We start from the raw sequence: 17,080 nt of genomic DNA, 5'->3' as shown, positions 1-17,080 counted from the left end.
TACTGTTTCAGAGCTGGATGCTGCTCTGCAGTGGGTTCTGCAGAGAAGTTACCAAACAGCTCTGGGAGGATTTCATGTGACATGGTCAGGGACAGCAACAGGCACAGTTAGGGAGGAAGAAAGCAGCCACGGGAATAAATGTTTAAGATATATGGACCATATAGCCCAATTTTTGCTTTTCCTCCATGTGGTAGACAGGAAGGTCAGGTTGAATCTCTTGTTTGTGTGAGGACAGAAATTGTTCCTGTGTCTTTTGTGAAATAAATATGCAAAGTAGTCTCTGGTCTGTTTGTTTGGACTCTGACAAAGATAATCTGAGCCTAAAATCATACAAATCATAGAATCCTAGACCAGTTACAGGATGCTTTAAAGGGCACCTAGTCCAGCCATGAGCAGGGACGTCTCCAACCTCATTAGATTGCTCAGAGCCCCATCCAGCCTGACCTTCAGTGTTTACAGGGATGGGGCACCACAGCTTCTCTGGGCAACCTGTGCCAGGGCTTCTCCACCCTCACTGTAAAATATTTGTTCCTTAAATCGATGTAATATCTGAGGGAGCAAACACAACACACCGAACCCAGCCGGGATTTTGTGGACAGCTCCCGGCTGGGTTCTCACCCTGCACAGCGATGCTGCTGCAGCACAGAGCACGAGATGCGACTTCAATTCCCTCTGCTCGGAATTTTCCAGGTGTTCCCGGCCCCTCTCTGCCTCCTTGGGCTGCGGTCAGCCCTGTGTACCTGCAGGAACCCCTCATTCTCTGCCCTGGCCTTTCTGCTGCTGCAGTCTCACAGCAGATTTTCTCATTCCCACCCGGCTCACCGTGCGTTTTCCCAACCACGCGGGAACCTTTCTTCCCAGCAGACTTCTCCCAAAAAAAGCTCCGCTGACTCACGGACCACAGATTCACGCAGCGCTGCCGGAGTCAGCATCCTTTGCATTGGCAGGGGGAGCTTTTCAGACAGAGATGAATCAGCGCTGTCAGACTTTGCTGGGAGTTAACTCTTGGCCGCTTTTCCCTGGAAACAGCCTTGCCTGGTGCTTGCACTGAAGGAATTCCAGGGATGGGCACCGCGGGCAGGTTTGGCAGCCGGTGCTCGCATCCTTTCCCCTGTCCCTGGAGCATCCCTCGGGCAGGAGGGGGTTAAGGCGGCCAGGAGGGGGTTAAATCGGGCAGGAGGGGGTTAAGGCAGCCGAGAGGGGGTTAAGGTAGGCGGGAAGGGGTTAAGGCAAGCGAGAAAGGGTTAAGGCAGCCAGGGGAAGGGGTTAAGGCAGCCGGCTTGTTGTTCCCTGCCGGAGTTCCCAGCGCCTCCAGAGCACTCCGGGAGCAGCCGCTGCATGCGGGCAGAGGGAGGAGGGCCGGGCGGGCACTGCAGCAGGGCACAGGATGTTATTTAACGTGGCTCCAGTCTCCTCCCCCTCGCCGGTGAGGCTGGGGGAAGGGGGGAGCGGGCTGGAGGGAAGGGACGAGCGGCGGGGGTGATGCCGAGAGCCCCCCGAGCCCGGCCCGGCCCGGCCGGTGCCGCCCGCGGCTGCCTCCGCTGGAACCCTCCCCTGAAAACCCCCGCTGGAAACCTCCCCTAAAGCCTCCCCTGAGTCCTGAGGGGCAGCCCGGGCTCCTGAGGGGCAGTCCGGCGTCCTGAGGGGCAGCTGGAGCTCCGAGCCCTGCCGAGGACGATCCCCGGTGCTCCGGCATCCCCGGTGCTCTCACAGCGGCAGGACGGGAAGGACGGAGCCTCCGCATCCCCACAGGAGAATTCCCGTGCTCTAGAGATGTGTCCGAGCTCATGGACAAGGTAGGGCTGGGCTTGGATATTCAGGAGAGGAAAGAGCCTCAGGACTTTGCTGTGATCATGGCAGATGCCCCAGAAGGGGCCGATCCTCAGTGCCCGGCGCTAATTTGTGCCTGAAGCCGCCGGACCTGCCCAGGACTCGCCGGAACCTCCCGGGAGAGGCACAGAGCTTTGGATTTCTCCATGAAAATACTGCTGGCACTCAGCTGAAAACGTGTGCTCCTTGAAAGGGGCAGCTCCATTGCTCCCTGGGTGTCTCCTCCTGCCCTGAGGATCCGTGGGGGACAGCAGGGCTGGCAGCTCGGGCTCTGCTCCATGACCAACACTCAGCTCTGCAGGGAAGCCATGGACTCCCCCCCGGCCTCCTCCAGCCCTGCTGCAGGGCCTGTCACCTTCTCCCAAGTGTTTGGGCAGCAGTGCCAGCTCATGGAAGCAGGTAAGAGGGGAATGTGCACACCTCCGAGTCATCCTTCATCCCACATCCCGGTTTGTCATGTCCTTGCTGTCCCTTTCCTGCTCTGTTTCCCAAGTTCTTCCCTAAAATCTGCTGCTTTCCAAAGGGAAGATTGGGGTGACCCCTTTTGTAATTGACCAATTTGGCCTTGACCACCCTGAAACCACTCAAAAGCTTTGTGCTCGATTATTTACAAACAGCAAGGTGTGGGATGGCCCTGTGGGTTTGCGTTAACATGGGCTGGAACAAGCAGCTCCTTCTGTCCTTGCTGTCCCTTTCCTGTTCTGTTTCCCGAGTTCTTCCCTAAAATCTGATATTTTCCAAAGTGAAGATGGGGGTGACTCCTTTTGCATTTGAGCACTGGCCTCCGCTACCCCTGAAACCACTCAAAAGCTTTGTGCCCAAATATTTACAGACAGCAAGGGGTGGGATGGCCCTGTGGGTTTGGGTTAACCTGGGCTGGAACAGGCTGCTCTTCCTCTGCTGGTGGAAGCTCTGTTTGGGTGCGAGCAAAACGTGTGTGGTGATTTTTGCATTTCAAAATAATGACATTCTAAGTGGAGGCTGATTTGCTGCAGCATGTGAGTATCTGCTTTGGTATTCAGCTCTGTGAAGGACAAAGTGGTTTTTTTTTCATGCCTTTCCCTGGCTGTTTGTGCCACTGTAGCACCCAGAAGCTCTGCTCCTTTTCCCAGGTGTTTTCATACATTTCTGACTCTCTGCAGATGAGCCTGGCTATTTCTTATCTGTGCCTTTTGGCTGTTAGGTGGCTGGTGTGTGACATGACTAATCCCAAATTTCCCATGTTTGCCTCTTGCTCCTCACAGGTGCTCTGAAGCACCAGTCCCTGAGGTGCCCCAGAGCTGTGCACTCACATCCTCCTCCAAATTCCCCAAATTTAACAGATTGGATAAGAGATTTTACAAGATTTACTCTAATTTTCCTATCCCTGCTGGCAGGTAGCTCTGAGGAAGGATGTGTTTGTTTACTTAGGGCCATGGATAAACCTGGGTTTCTGCAGTGATGCAATAACAGCACTTGCTCTGAATTTTTAGAGCTTGTTTTTCTCAGATCGACTGGTATTTTTAAATTTTTTTATTACTGGTATTTTTTATTAATTTCTTATTACTGTTTGTGCTGGTACAGGTATCATGGCAAATTTGTCCTGAAAACTGTCCTATCCTTTTTCCTTCTCTTTTCTCTCTCTCCTAGTAGCCAGTTCTGTTTCTAACAATGTTTGGGTTTTATGTTTAATGTGGTGACATTAAAAATACTGTGCATTAGTTTCCTGCAGGTCTCTGTGGGACTTCTGCTCTGCCTCTTGAACTTTCACAGGTAGAGCTGGCAGGATGACTCATTAGGTGACTAATTAGCTCACTGCTACTCAGTTAATCAAGGTTGAGATCATGCTGCTGCCTCCAAGAAAATGTCAGGCAGATCTTTAAGAGGGTTTGGTATTAAACTTTTGGTATTAAACTTGGTATTCCATGTCCTGGGATCAGTCCAAAGGCTGTGGATCCGTCCTGTCAGCTCTTACCCAAAGAAGAGATGTAGGAGAAAGCTCTGATCCTGGGTGAGTCCTCTCTTTAAAAAAAGTATCCTACATAGCATAGTTTCTATTTTAACCTTATGTTATAACCTAAAACTATATTTAACACACTACTTAAGAAAATTAACACAGCCTAACTTTCTAACATAACACATATAATATTCATTTTAAATATTTGCAAAAAGCCAGTCATAAAATACACATTTTTCACAATTGTGTCCTGTGTCACTGAGCTGACATTTGGGACAGGGCCACAAAAGGTCTCAATGTGGAGCAGGGCTGTGCCAAAGCCTTCACAAACCATAAAACCTGATCCTGTCCCTGTGATTCCCCTCACCAACAATCTCTGAGCAGCCAAGATCTGACCCAAACAGTCCAAATCTCACAGGAAACATTTGTGGGTACCCAGCACCACATCACTGTCACTGGTGCCATTTGGGCTCCTTAATAACTCTGGGATGTGCTTGAATGAAAAAGGTGCTGCCCTTAATGAAATGTCAGAGTTTGTGCCTGGAGAATTGCTGAGCCTGAGATCGATCACAGCTTGACAGCACTCTGATGTGCCACCTGCCATGGTCTTGTGGCTTTTGGAGCTCCTGCCTGTGGTGTGAGGACATTTCTCCTCCAAAGTACACGTGAGAGGAGCTGGGCTCTGCTTGCAGGATGTGCTTCAGGTCCTGAGCAGCATTTTCTGCTCTTGATGGAGAAACCAGAGGGGTTTTATGCTCTCCTGCAAACACATCCCCTTCCTTCTCCCTGTGCTGCTCTTCAGGAACTGGCTCTGAAAACCAAATCCTGACTGTTTGGAAGTCAGCTTTCCCCTTGGCAGCTGCACCTCCTCCCCGTTGATAAAAGATCTGTAAAATGGGGGGTTTTGAGCAGCTGATCCTGCACAATTGGCTGATTATTCCTGGATAGCTCATGGAGATCTCTGCAGTCACAGAGCAGCCTGTGAGTGCTGGCAGCCCTGCCCTTTGCACAGCTCCTCTCTCTCTGTTTGACCTCTGGCACAGCTCATGGGATGCTCTTTGGAAAGTTATTTTTCTGCTTTCCCATTTTATCCTGTTGCCCCTTTCCTCACCAGTTTACTGCAGCCCCATAACTCTGTGTTCCTGGTGCTCCCCTGGGTGTTTGTTTGCCCTGGCTGCAGGGAGCAGTGGGGATGGGAAGGCTGCAGCTGGCTGAGCTCCCTGCTTTGAGATTTCCCTCACAAAACTCCACTTTCCCTGTTGGATTAAGGTTTATTTTGACCCAGAGATGGAGCAACTGACAGGCATTTGAAAAACTTTTATTCCATTTTCAGGCTCATGTGAAGGGTGAGACAATATAGATGTTATAATTCTATTTCCCACATTTCCCAAGGCAGCAAATCCTTGCTGTTGCAGGAATTAAATTTGGCTGATCTGTCAGTGCCACTGGGGACATGGTCACCTTTAGAGGGAGTGTAATTCCCAAAGGGGGGCTGTAATTCCTGCCTGGGGTCACTCAGGGAATAAGATTTCTGTTTTCCTTGGCAAGCCATGCAGGTGAGCGATGTTTTGCCTTTCCCATTCCCTACAAGGCTGGTGATTTCCAAAAGGAGTCACTGGGAAAGAGGCTTCAAACCCCCATCCAAAATCTCCTGATCTCACAAGAAATTCCTGCCTGCCAGGCAGTTCTTGGGGGTCTTTCTTGCTTGAAGCACAAATTTGAATCTGGCACAGGTTCATGCTGTAAATTTTGCTATTACCCAAATGAAAGACTCCAGTTGTTCATTTTTGAAAGAAAATTTTTTAAAAGTCTGCAGGATTTATGATTGCCACAACCAAACTTTTAAAATGGGGGTTGCTAAGAATTTGAAGAGTATTTCCCATCTGCTCTCTCATGAAATATTGAATATATGGAGTGAGACCTGATCTCCAGGAGAGCTGAGTGTTCTCTGGAAGAATTTGGCTCAGTAGAGAAACCATTTATGTTATACATGGCCAAATTCCAAGCAATTTGTTTGGTGTATTGCACTTTTCTGGATTTACAGCCATGCACTATTCTCTGACTCACTGCTCCATTAGATTAATTTCCATTTTTCATCAATTCCTTGGCTCTCAGATGCTGCTGATTTGTTGGCTCCCAATATTTTTTCTTTATATCTTGCCAGTTAATTTTCCATTGGTTATGAAGTTAGGAACTTGATTCAAAATGTGACCAGAATGAACAAGAAAATAATTTGAAAATCATCCAGACCTTAGGATTTTGCAGTGAATCTCTTCCATATTATATTTCCATTACATATACATTATCCAGTACATGCATTCTGTATTCCACTTTAGTTTGGCTGCCTCTCCCAGCAGAAAATTAAAGACATGATAAAAAATTCTTAGGAGTTCTTCTATGGAAATTAATGTCATGTGGCTCAAAGCTTTTCACTTCCCTCCCAGATCTGTAGTTTCTAGCTCTTGATCCAGCTCCTCTCAAGGGGAATGTGAGGTGAGATTGATGTGGCATTACCTAAGCAAAATATTTATCATGCAGCATCAAATCCCTGGAGTCTCATCTGGCCTGGCATCTTTTGCAAAGATTTTGTTTTGCAAACAAAGCATGGAAAATGCAACATAGAATTCCTTCATCTGGAGCGTGAATATTGTTTTAAACAAACAAAATTGTATTTTAAAAAGAGCTGCCCTGTACCCCCTGACTTGGGTGAAGGTTTGCTCAGGAGCTGGGCTCCTTGAAGCTGTTCAAATCTGATGGGTTTTAGATCTGAAAAAAGTGATTAATGGGAAAATTTCAGCCCCTGATAAGATGTAGAAGGAAATCTCTGACCTTCCAAACTGAGGCTTAGATGAACATTTACCATCTGTGCTCTCTTACTTTGTGCCCTTTAGTCCCGTGTGCATTTTTCCATGATTTAATTCAACAGCCACCAAACAGGATCTGCTTTCACAGCATTTCCTGGAGCTGGGGCAGAGCAGAGGGGATGCAGCTTCCCCTTCTCCCCAAAAGCTGAGTTTGGCAGTGCCTGTCAGGGGGATGGCACAGAGCCCCCGGCTGGTTTGGGCTGGGAGGGACCTTAAACCCACCTTGTTCTCTGTCACCCTGATATTTTCTGAAAAATCCTCTTTATCCAGGATTCTTCTGCTGGGAAGATGAGAAGCCTTAGAGAGGAATGAAAACAACAATTATCTGATTGCTTCTCCTGTGTTTGCTGCTTTGGAATGTGGCTGGGGATTGTTTACCAACAGGTGAATGTTTGATTGATTTAATGTGAATTGTTTTTAATTCATGACCAATCACAGCCAGCTGTGTCAGACTCTGAGGAGTCAGTCATGGGTTTTTCATTATTATTCCTGTTAAGCTTTCTGATGGATCCTTTCTCTTTCTTTAGTACAGTTTTAGTATATATATATATTCTTTTAGTATATATATATATTCTTATATATATATATTTAGTATATATATATTCTTATATATATATATTTTAGAATATATATATATAAGAATATATACTAAATATATTCTTTTATATATACTAATATATATACTAAATATATTCTTTTATTTTTAGTTTTAGTATATATATATATTCTTTTAATATAACAAACCCCATTATAAAAAACCACATTATAACAAACCACATTATAACATAACACATAAAACATATATAACATAACATACATATAACATCCTGTAACACCTAACACATATAACATAATATAATTAATACAATATATAATATAATTAAATCATAGATAATATACTATATAATTAATATAATATATAATATAATTAGATAGCAATAAAATAATAAATCAGCCTTCTAAGAACAAGGAGTCAGATTTTCATCTCTCACCTCATCCTGGGGACCCTCACAAACACCACAGTTTTCTCCCCTCTCTCCCAGGCTGCTCTAAGCCCATCCTACCCAGCCTTGGACACTTCCAGGGATGGATTCATTTCTGCTGCTGGATTTCCTGAATTACAGCACTTTGTGAGCTCAGGCTCCAGCTCCCAGAGCAAACCTTTAGTGACAGCTCTCCTTGCCTCCTGTGGACAACAACAGCAGCAAACAATCAGCATAAAACTTGCTGGGATCGTTGGTTTGGGGCCACTCAGGATCAGGGCTGGGAATGTTCTCTGGCACTTGGAGCATCAGGTTTCCTACGTGCATTAGTCAGTGATAAATCTTTCATGGTAACAAGCTGTTTCATTTGCTCTCCCAGGAGAGGAGGGGGTGTGTGTGGATGCCAGAGATGTTTGCAGCAGCCTGCTTTAATTACTGTGCCTCAGGTTAGATTAACTAGTTTTGGGAAAAGAAGAAACTGGAGCAGGTGTCAGGTGGGTGAAGTGAGATTAATTTGGTGATCCCAAAGAGTCTGGGCCTCCTGGGTGGGAGCCACTGACATGGTAAGGTGAGGCATCACTGACTTGTGAGGATTGGTCAGAGAATCATGGGATGGTTGGGGTTGGAGGGACCTTAAAACCCAACTCTTCCCACCCCTGCCTTGCCAGGGACACCACAGAATCATGGAATGGTTCAGGCTGGAAGGAACCTTAAAACCCATCTCTTCCCAGACCTCCCACTATCCCAGGTGGTTCCAAGCCCTGTCCAACCCAGCCTTGGAGCCTCCCAGCGATGGAGCAGCCACAGCTGCTCTGGGCACCCTGTGCCAGGGTCTCCCCACACTTTACAGGAAATCATTTCCTCCATGTATTTAACCTAAATATCCCTTTTCAGTTTGGACCCTTCACCTCCTGTCCTGTCACTACAGTGCAGGCACCCAAGGCTGTTGTGCTGCAGACACCTGGAAGAGAAAATTCCTGACTGCAGCATTACACAGTTGACAGTGACTTTGTTTTGTCAGATTTCATGGCTGGGGATTTTCCTTTTACTAAATCTGGCTGCTCCTAAAATTTCTGTTCCCTGAGTGGAGCTGTGCTCTGGGTTTTTGTGCTGGTGCTGTCACATTCAGCAGCTCAAAAGCAACCACATAAATCTGTGCCCACCACTGTGGTGGTGAGAAAGTGCAGAATGAAATCCCTGCCAGCTTTCTGTGCATGTTCCTGCCAGGCTGAATCACCTTGTGTGTGCTGCTGCAGAAAAAGGAGTCATTTTTGTCAAAAGCAAGCCTGTTTTTCTGACATGACAAGCAATGTACCACAAACAAACTGCCTGAGAAGCCCCTGGAGTTTTGTGTTTTAGGGGAGAACAGGATAATCTCATTGTCTCCAGAGCCAACTCCAGCACTAGGAGGAAACATCATTTACCTCCCCCAGAAAAGCAATGGGTAAAAATGATGAATCTGACTCTGTGTTCTCAGAAGGCTAATTTATTATTTTATGATGCTATATTATATTAAAAATACTATACTGAAGAATACAGAAAGGATATTTACAGAAGGCTAAAAAGATAATAATGAAAACTTGTGACTCTTTCCAGAGTCCTGACACTGCTTGGCCCTGATTGGCCAAAGAGTGAAAACAACTCACATGAAACCAATGAAACCAAAGGAACAATCACCTGTGGGTAAACAATCTCCAAACACATTCCACATTTGAGCACAACACAGGGGAAGGAAATGAGATAAGAATTGTTTTCCTTTTCTCTGAGGCTTCCCAGGAGAAAAATCCTGGGTGAAGGGAATTTTCCGGAGAATGTGAATGCCACAGTGCAAAGGTGCCTCAGCTCCCTTGAATGTACTGGAAATATCAAGAGTGACCTGGCCATGGCACCACACAGCTCTGAGTACAGAAATTCACCCTATTTTTCCATATTTCCAGCTTCTGAAAAGTCTGGGAAGACTCCAGTTAGGAGTCAGGTAAAATCAAGATGTAATTTTTAAGATTGTGAAAGAGGAAGAAGCTCCTACCTGCTTTTCACCCACAGACAGATAATGATTGCAAAGGACCCTCCAAATCCAGCTCTATCCATGGCTGCTAAAGCTCTCACTAAATATTCCAGCCCCTCTCTTGGACAGCTCTGCACCAATCTGTGCAAGCTGTGGCCAATTCCCACAGCCTGAATAAGTGTGGTTTTCTAGGAAAGCCGGTGTTTGTACCATAAATTCTTTGTGCTGTGGTGCTGACCCCCGGTGGCTGCTGCCTGCTGTCTCCTCTGTGCTCTGGGAAAACCGCCTGGATCCTCACTTCCCATTAAGCACCTGGTTTTAAGTAAAAATTCGTGGCAATAAAAAAAGAAAAAAAGTGTTTCTCAAAATGTATTCTGAGAGAGAGCACAACTATTCTCCAAGAAACTTTTTTTTTCTCCTTTCCACCCCCTTTTTTCCTCTTTTTTTTTCATTTTTCTTTCCCCCCATGGCTGCTGCCTGGTGTCTCCTGCTGTGCTCTGGGAAAACTGCCTGGATCCCCACTTCCCATTAAGCACCTGGTTTTAAGTAAAAAATTCGTGGCAATAATAATAATAAAAAAAAGGTTTTTTTGTTTCTCAAAATGTATTCTGAGAGAGAGTACAACTATTCTCCAAGAAATAATTTTTTTCTCCTTTCCACCCCCTTTTTCCTTCCCTTTTTTTTTTTTTCATTTTTCTTTCCCATTTTAAATTACTTTTCATTCAGCTTGAGGAGCATGTTTCCAGTGGCTTATTGCAGACTGAGAGCAGTTTATTTTCCAGCTTATCTATCAGTTTGCTGTGTGCTGAAGATGCCAATATCACACTGATTTGGAAAATAATGATCCATCATCTGAAATTCCTATGGATTTATCAGGCTGGGGATGGCAGCCCCAGCTGAATTGGTTGCTTTAAAAAACAAAAGTAGGAAAAAGATTTATTGTGTTTCTGAATATCCTCTATTTCTTAATTCCATTTCTTAATGGAAAGATGAGATGAGATTTTCTTGCTTCCCCCTTCTCAAAGTGCAGGGTTTTAGTAAATAATGTGTTAAGTACAGCAAACTCATTAAATGATAAGTGCCAGCTCCACAAATTGATAAGGTGGGATTTGTTTCCTGTAAACAGCAAAATGCTGCTTTTGCAGATAAACACAAAGCTTTTATCTTCAAGGCAAACTGTAGATGAACTAGAAGGGTAATTTAACATTCACAGTTGTTTAAAAGGGATTAACTCCTGTGAAGATTTGTTATACACATGTAGGAATCCAGTGAAGGCATTTCAGAAGTGAGAATTTTTTTTCTTCTCTGTGAAGTTCAGCATTTTAGTTAAAATTTGATATTCATTAGAATCAGAGATGGATGGAATTCATGCCAGTGTTTTGTGAGGGTCTTCCTACCATTTAATATTTTAATGTTCTCCATGTGGGGGGAAGAAACAAAGTCCCCATGATCTCCAGCTTTGATGGCAAAAGGCACACAAGAAAGTTTAAAATACAAATTAGCTCCTCTAGAATCCAACTGTGTGGATCTAATTACATCTAATGCTAATTATCCTCTTGATCTTAGCATTTTACTGTGTTCCAGCTATGACTACTGCCAGGCATGAATCACACTTTTAGGCTTATCCACATAAAACCCAAAACAGGCTGGGGCTGCTGCTTTGCCTTGGGAGTAGAACAGAGTGTTTTAGATGCTTTTTGTATTTTTTTCCCTTCCCTTTCAGCTTTTCTAAAAAAAAGTTACCTGGGAATGCCCAGTGCTGTTTGCACTCCAGGAAAGTTGTATTTTCTCTGGTTTTTTTTGGAGAGAGGGTTTTTGTTGTGCTTAACCCTCACTGAGATGGGGAATGTTCCACTTGAGGTTTGCTGCTTCCATTCATATGGATTGAATTAGGGAATGGTGGCTTAGGTGCCTCCCCTCCTTTCCCTTGGGGAGGGTATTTTATAATAAATCTGAAGTAATTCATGAGAGAATGGGGCTGTGACCATTTCTGTAAGAAAGGCTGAGTAGAAATGGTGGGCTCTGATACCCATAATTGTGATCTGCAGAGGGTTTCATATCATAAATTAGGGTGCCCCAACGAGGGAAAAGATGACATATCTGACTTTATTGATATCAGAAAGTTAATTAATATTGTATTTGTGGGGTTCCCAGACAAAGGAAGGAAGGATGAATCTGACTCCATGTTCTCAGAAGGCTAATTTATTACTTTATTATACTATACTATATTAAAGAATGCTATACCAAACTATACTAAAGAATACAGAAAGGATACTTACAGAAGGTAAAAAAGATAATAATGAAAACTTCTCTGAAAAGAGTCCTGACATAGCTTGGTCCTGATTGGCCAAAGAGTCAAAACAATTCGCACCAATGAAACCAATGAAACAATTATCTGTGGGTAAACAATCTCCAAACACATTCCAAAGCAGCAAAACACAGGAGAAGCAAATCAGAGAATTATTGTTTTCCTTTTCTCTGAGGCTTCGCAGCTTCCCAGGAGAAGAATGCTGGGCAAGGGGATTTTTCCTGAAAATATGACAGTGACAAATTAATTACTTTATGATACTATATTATTTTATATTATATTACATTGCATTTAAATTGAATCTGCCAAGCACTCAACTGCACAGAATCTTTTACCTTCTCCACCTGCAGGGCCTGGGCACCTCAAACACACAAATATCCATCCCGGTGTGGCTGGTGCTGCTCGCCTTGCTTGATTTATGGAATTCCTGGGAACAGACCAGGAGAGGGAGGCAGAGCACGCTGCAAAGCTGAGCTCCCAGCCAGCCTGACTTAAATGATGATGGAGTTTCTGCAGTTGCAGTGTCTGTGCTGGCAAACCCCAGGGCAGGCAGGGCCAGCATGGCCTGGGTGCCGTGGTCAGCGCTGCCAGCACGGGCTGCTGGTGCCTCTCCCTTCCTGCTGGAATTGAGGGAGGCTCTTCTGGGCTTCAGGTGACCCCTCCATCCCTCCTTTCATCCCTCCTTCCCTCCATCCTTCCTTTCATCCTTTCCTCCCTCCATCCCTCCTTTCCTCTCTCCATCCTTCCATCCCTGCTTTCCTCCTTCCATTCCTCCTTCCATCCCTCCTTGTCTCCCTCCATCTCTCCTTCAATCCCTCCTTTTTTCTCTCCATCCCTCCTTCGATCCCTCCTTCCATCCCTCTGAACCTCCTTTCCTCCCTCCATTGCCCCTTTCATCTCTCTGTCCTTCCATCCCTCCTTTCCTCCCACCATCCCTCCTTTTCCTCCTTCCTTTTCCTCCCTCCATCCCTCCTTTCCTCAATTCATCCTTCCCTCCCTCTTTCCCTCTCTCCATCCCTCCTCACCCACCTGCAGCTCTCAGCCCAGCCCCTCACTGGCAGCTCCTGGGACAGATCCTGGGCTGCAATCAAATCCCATGGGATGGATGATAGCTGGATCAGGTTAGCTCATCTGCACAGATTTGGGTTCATTTCAGGGTCATTTGGGCTCATTTCATGTCATTTGATGATGACAAGCAGCAGCATTTGGTTTATCAAATAGGCCAGATTAGATGCAAATCAGATTTGTCCAGAGAGTTTGAGCCCAAGAAATGTTCAGCTGTGAGGGTGATGTACTGGCGATCTCACCTGCAGGGGGGGGAAAGGAAATAAAAACTTGAAAATCAGGGTTTTTGTCTTTATGGTGTTTTCTGTTGTGAGAAATGTTCTTAGTTTCTTCATTTTCTACCAAAATGAATAGTGAAATCCAAAGAGAAAAAGAAATTCTTCTCTCAGCAATAGCTCTGCAATCTGCTTATTAAAAAAAAAAGGGGGGCATTTTAAGGAAATAAAAAGTATTTTGGGAAACTAGCTCTTACAAGAGTCACATCAAGGGCCTTCTGTGCTCCTGGCAATCAGTCCAAATTCATCAGTCAGTTTCTCTATAGCTGTGCTCTGTGTAAAAGTTTTATTTGATGTCCCAGGCAACCTTGAGAATTCTTCTGGGCTGCATCAATTTGATTTAATTCAGCTTCATGTTAGAGCAGATGATCTCAGATCAGCCTGGAGCACCCACACTGTGCTTACTGCAGGATTTTGGCTGGTGCATGTTTAGGATTTTTGCCAGGACAGTGACAAAAGTCTTTGTGCCAGGGGCAAGTGCAAGGAAAACAAAATTCCTGCTCAGTGCTGCTTGCAGCACCCCAAGAGAACGTGGAACCACTCAGGTCAGCAACAATTCACCCCAAAACAATTCTGTGAATGAAGGGTAGGGCAAGCTGTGCCTGGAAGTTCTTGCCAGAGGAGAGGTTTTGCTAAATAAAGTTCTGGTGAGCAATTACTTTCATAATTTGGTGGCAAATCCTGTGGGGAATTGCTCTTGGTAACTCTTATTTAATTAATTAGCTCAGCTACCATGAGGCATTAATAAATATTGCAATGCTCTTGATGAAGGTTTAATTGTTTATTCCCCTTTTGCACATGGCATACCTGAGGAATGAAGGTTTTTTTCTCATTTTTGCTAGGTACAGAGGCACTGTTTCAGTTTCCAGACTCAGGGAAAATGTGACTCGTGTGTGTGAGGAGCCTTTGGTGTCTGCTGGGTCTGAGCTGCAGTGCACAGCTCCAAGGACAGCAGGGAATACCCTTCCCAGAGGGGTATCATTTAATTCTCAGGCTGCCTTGGGTTGGAATGGACCTTAAAGACCTTCCTGTCCCACCCCTTCCACCATCCCAGGCTGCTCCAAGCCTGTCCAGCCTGGCCTTGGGCACTGCCAGGGATCCAGGGGCTGCTCTGGGCACCTGTGCCAGGGCCTGCCCACCCTCAGGGAGAGGGCAGGATTCCTGCCCACCCTCATGGGGAAGGATTCCCTCCCAACATCCAACCCAACCCTGCCCTCTGGCAGTTTGAAGCCATTCCCCCTTGTGTTGTATTTGTAGGGATGCCCCAACAAAGGCAGGAATGATGAACCTGTCTCCATGTTCTCAGAAGGCTAATTTATTATTTTATGATACTATATTATATTAAAGAATACTATACTAAACTATATTAAGAATACAGAATATATACTTACAGAATGCTAAAAGAATAGTAATAAAAATTCATGACTCTGGAAAGAGTCCCAACACAGCTTGGCCCCAATTGGCCAAAGAGTGAAAACAACTCCCAGCAGAATCCAATGGAACAATCACCTGTGGGTAAACAATCTCCAAACACATTCCACATGTGAGCACAACACAGGAGAAGCAAATGAGATAGGAATTGTTTTCCTTTTCTCTGAGGCTTCTCAGCTTCCCAGGAGAAAATCCTGGGAGAAGGGATTATTCCAGAGAATGTGAATGTGACTCCCCTTGGGCTGTCCCTGCAGGCCCCTGGAGATGAACACATCCCTCTCCTGCTCTCAGCGGGATCAGGTGGGATCCACAAACAGCCCAAGAATGAGTTATGACATTTCTTATTAGGAAACAAGCTCCTTGTTCCATTTCCTGCTTATTGCCACCATTTTTCCCCCTTTACAAGTCTAAACCTTCAGTAGGCCAAGGCATCATCTCAGGGATGATTTTTGTGGCTTAATGGTTTACTCAGTCCTGTCCCCGTGCTGGGACAGCCCTGCCCTGGCTCCTGTGCCAGGAAGAGCCAGTCAGAGTTCAGGCAGCTGAAAGGTCACTGTGATAAGGTGCCACATGAGGTGATAAGGTGCCACCTGAGGTGATAAGGTGCCACATGAGGTGATAAGGTGCCACATCCCCCTGGGGAAGGACCACAGCACGGTGTGACCCTGCCCTGGTGACAGAGTGCAGGGAAAATGCAGAATTGGCATTTCCTGGAAATCCCTCTTGGTACAGCCTCAGTCCCTGCTTGGGCTGGTGAATGTCTCCTTCCATTTGGTTTCCTCCATGGAAAGAGGGGTGTCCACTGTGAGATGCTGCCCTCAGGGTCTATTTCTGTGAAATGGTTTTCAAATATCACCCCTGGTGCCATAATTTCCTTTAATGAGCAGAAACAGGTCTGTGATGAGGAGAGTTGCCAGGGCTGTTGTTTTGCAGTGGAGAGGAAAGGTGTTTTTCTTATTTTCTGAGACTGTCATGGCTAATAAATGAATGAATAATTAAGTAAATTTATCCATATTTAACTCCACAGCCTGTGGGCATATGACCAATTTGGACAGTCCTTATGTCAAGGCACATATATCAGCCCTTGGAAGAAATCTCAATTCTTTATGGAAGAGCAAGTTTCTCCTAGCAAATTCCTTGCTGAATTTCCAATTAACTTAATAAATAGGTTTTCTTCTGTTGGTATTTGTTTTACAAATGTCCTGTATTGTTTTACCACTGATACCTCAGTGCTGCTGCTCATCCTGTGTGCCATGATTTATGTTTCTCTGTCCAATGCTTGAAGCTTCACTGGGTTCACTGTTATTATTCCATATTGAAAATTATGTAGAGAGTTGTGAAAGTTTTGATTGAATTCCATATGTAAAACACACCTTGATTCTGGGGGAAATGAAGGGCTAAAAAGAGATGGTTTTAGGTTTGGATATTTTTCAGTCTAGATTTTTTATTTCTTCAGCTTTGGACTCAAATTTTTTGTTAGGCTTTTATCTCCTTTTATTTTCATCTACATAATAATCCCTTCAATGGATATTGGATGAAAATGAGTGTTATTGCAGGTGTATTTGAAGACTGAGACTGAGTTTTTGGGTAAGAATCTGGTCCTTGAATGTTCTGGAAGTATTTTGGCAGCTCTGGATCCCCTTTGCTGCTCGGGCTGTCCGTGAGCAGCGGGGTCAGTGGAGCATCTCCTCTGTTGTTATGGGAACACCAGCACTGGGGTGCCAGGGAAGGCAGCAGAGATGGTGTTTGTTGAATGACATGGAAAATCAGGTTTTGCTGTTCTCCTCAGAGAGATTTCCACTCTTGCTTTTGCAGCAATGCTCTGGGTGCAGGATGTTTGGAGATGTAACCTATGCTGGGAACAAATAATCTTTATTTCCACGTGGAATTGCCATCTGGGTGCTGTTATTTGGGATGTGCATCTCCATCCTTTCCTGTGCTGTTGCAATAATTCACTAATTCATCTCAAGATGTGACAAACCCACTCTCACAGCTCCCCCAAACCTCCTGGAATTCACTGAATTATTGGGGGCTCCATTGAACCCTGAGTTCAGTGTAGGGTCAGCAGTGCTGCCCCACACCTGTTTCACACTGCTCAGGTGTTTAATACAAACCAACTTGCATTTTGAGTGGCATCTCCTCTCTGAAGCATGAATAAAAGCCAGGAGGTGAAATCCTGAGGGGTTTCAGGATGAGATTGTGCAGACAAGGCGGCTCCAGCACAGCTGCACTTGGAGCCATAAATATTCAGAGGCTGGGGTAAAACTGCTCAGCCGTGGGTGGAGAGCACTCCCAGCCCAGCACATCCAATCCTGCTTTTCCCAGCTCCTCCAGCCCAGCAGATGCTGCTCAGCCTTTGCCACGCTCCTGCCTCCCACCCAGG

General features: G+C 45.3%; 1 protein-coding gene across 1 annotated transcript in view; it reads left to right on the top strand.

The window, feature by feature from the left end:
* Window positions 1-1,535: 1,535 nt before the first annotated feature.
* The window catches only part of KAZN (kazrin, periplakin interacting protein), a 218,514-nt gene continuing 202,969 nt past the window's right edge, over window positions 1,536-17,080 (top strand). Inside the window, exon 1 of the mRNA XM_064730483.1 lies at window positions 1,536-2,229. Coding sequence (XP_064586553.1) covers window positions 2,109-2,229 — 121 coding nt within the window. The 5' untranslated portion in view covers window positions 1,536-2,108. The remainder of the gene's footprint in view (window positions 2,230-17,080) is intronic.

This window comes from Zonotrichia leucophrys, chromosome 21 (assembly GCF_028769735.1).
Source record: "Zonotrichia leucophrys gambelii isolate GWCS_2022_RI chromosome 21, RI_Zleu_2.0, whole genome shotgun sequence".
Classification (NCBI taxonomy): domain Eukaryota; kingdom Metazoa; phylum Chordata; class Aves; order Passeriformes; family Passerellidae; genus Zonotrichia; species Zonotrichia leucophrys.
This window is presented reverse-complemented; position numbering and strand designations above follow the sequence as displayed.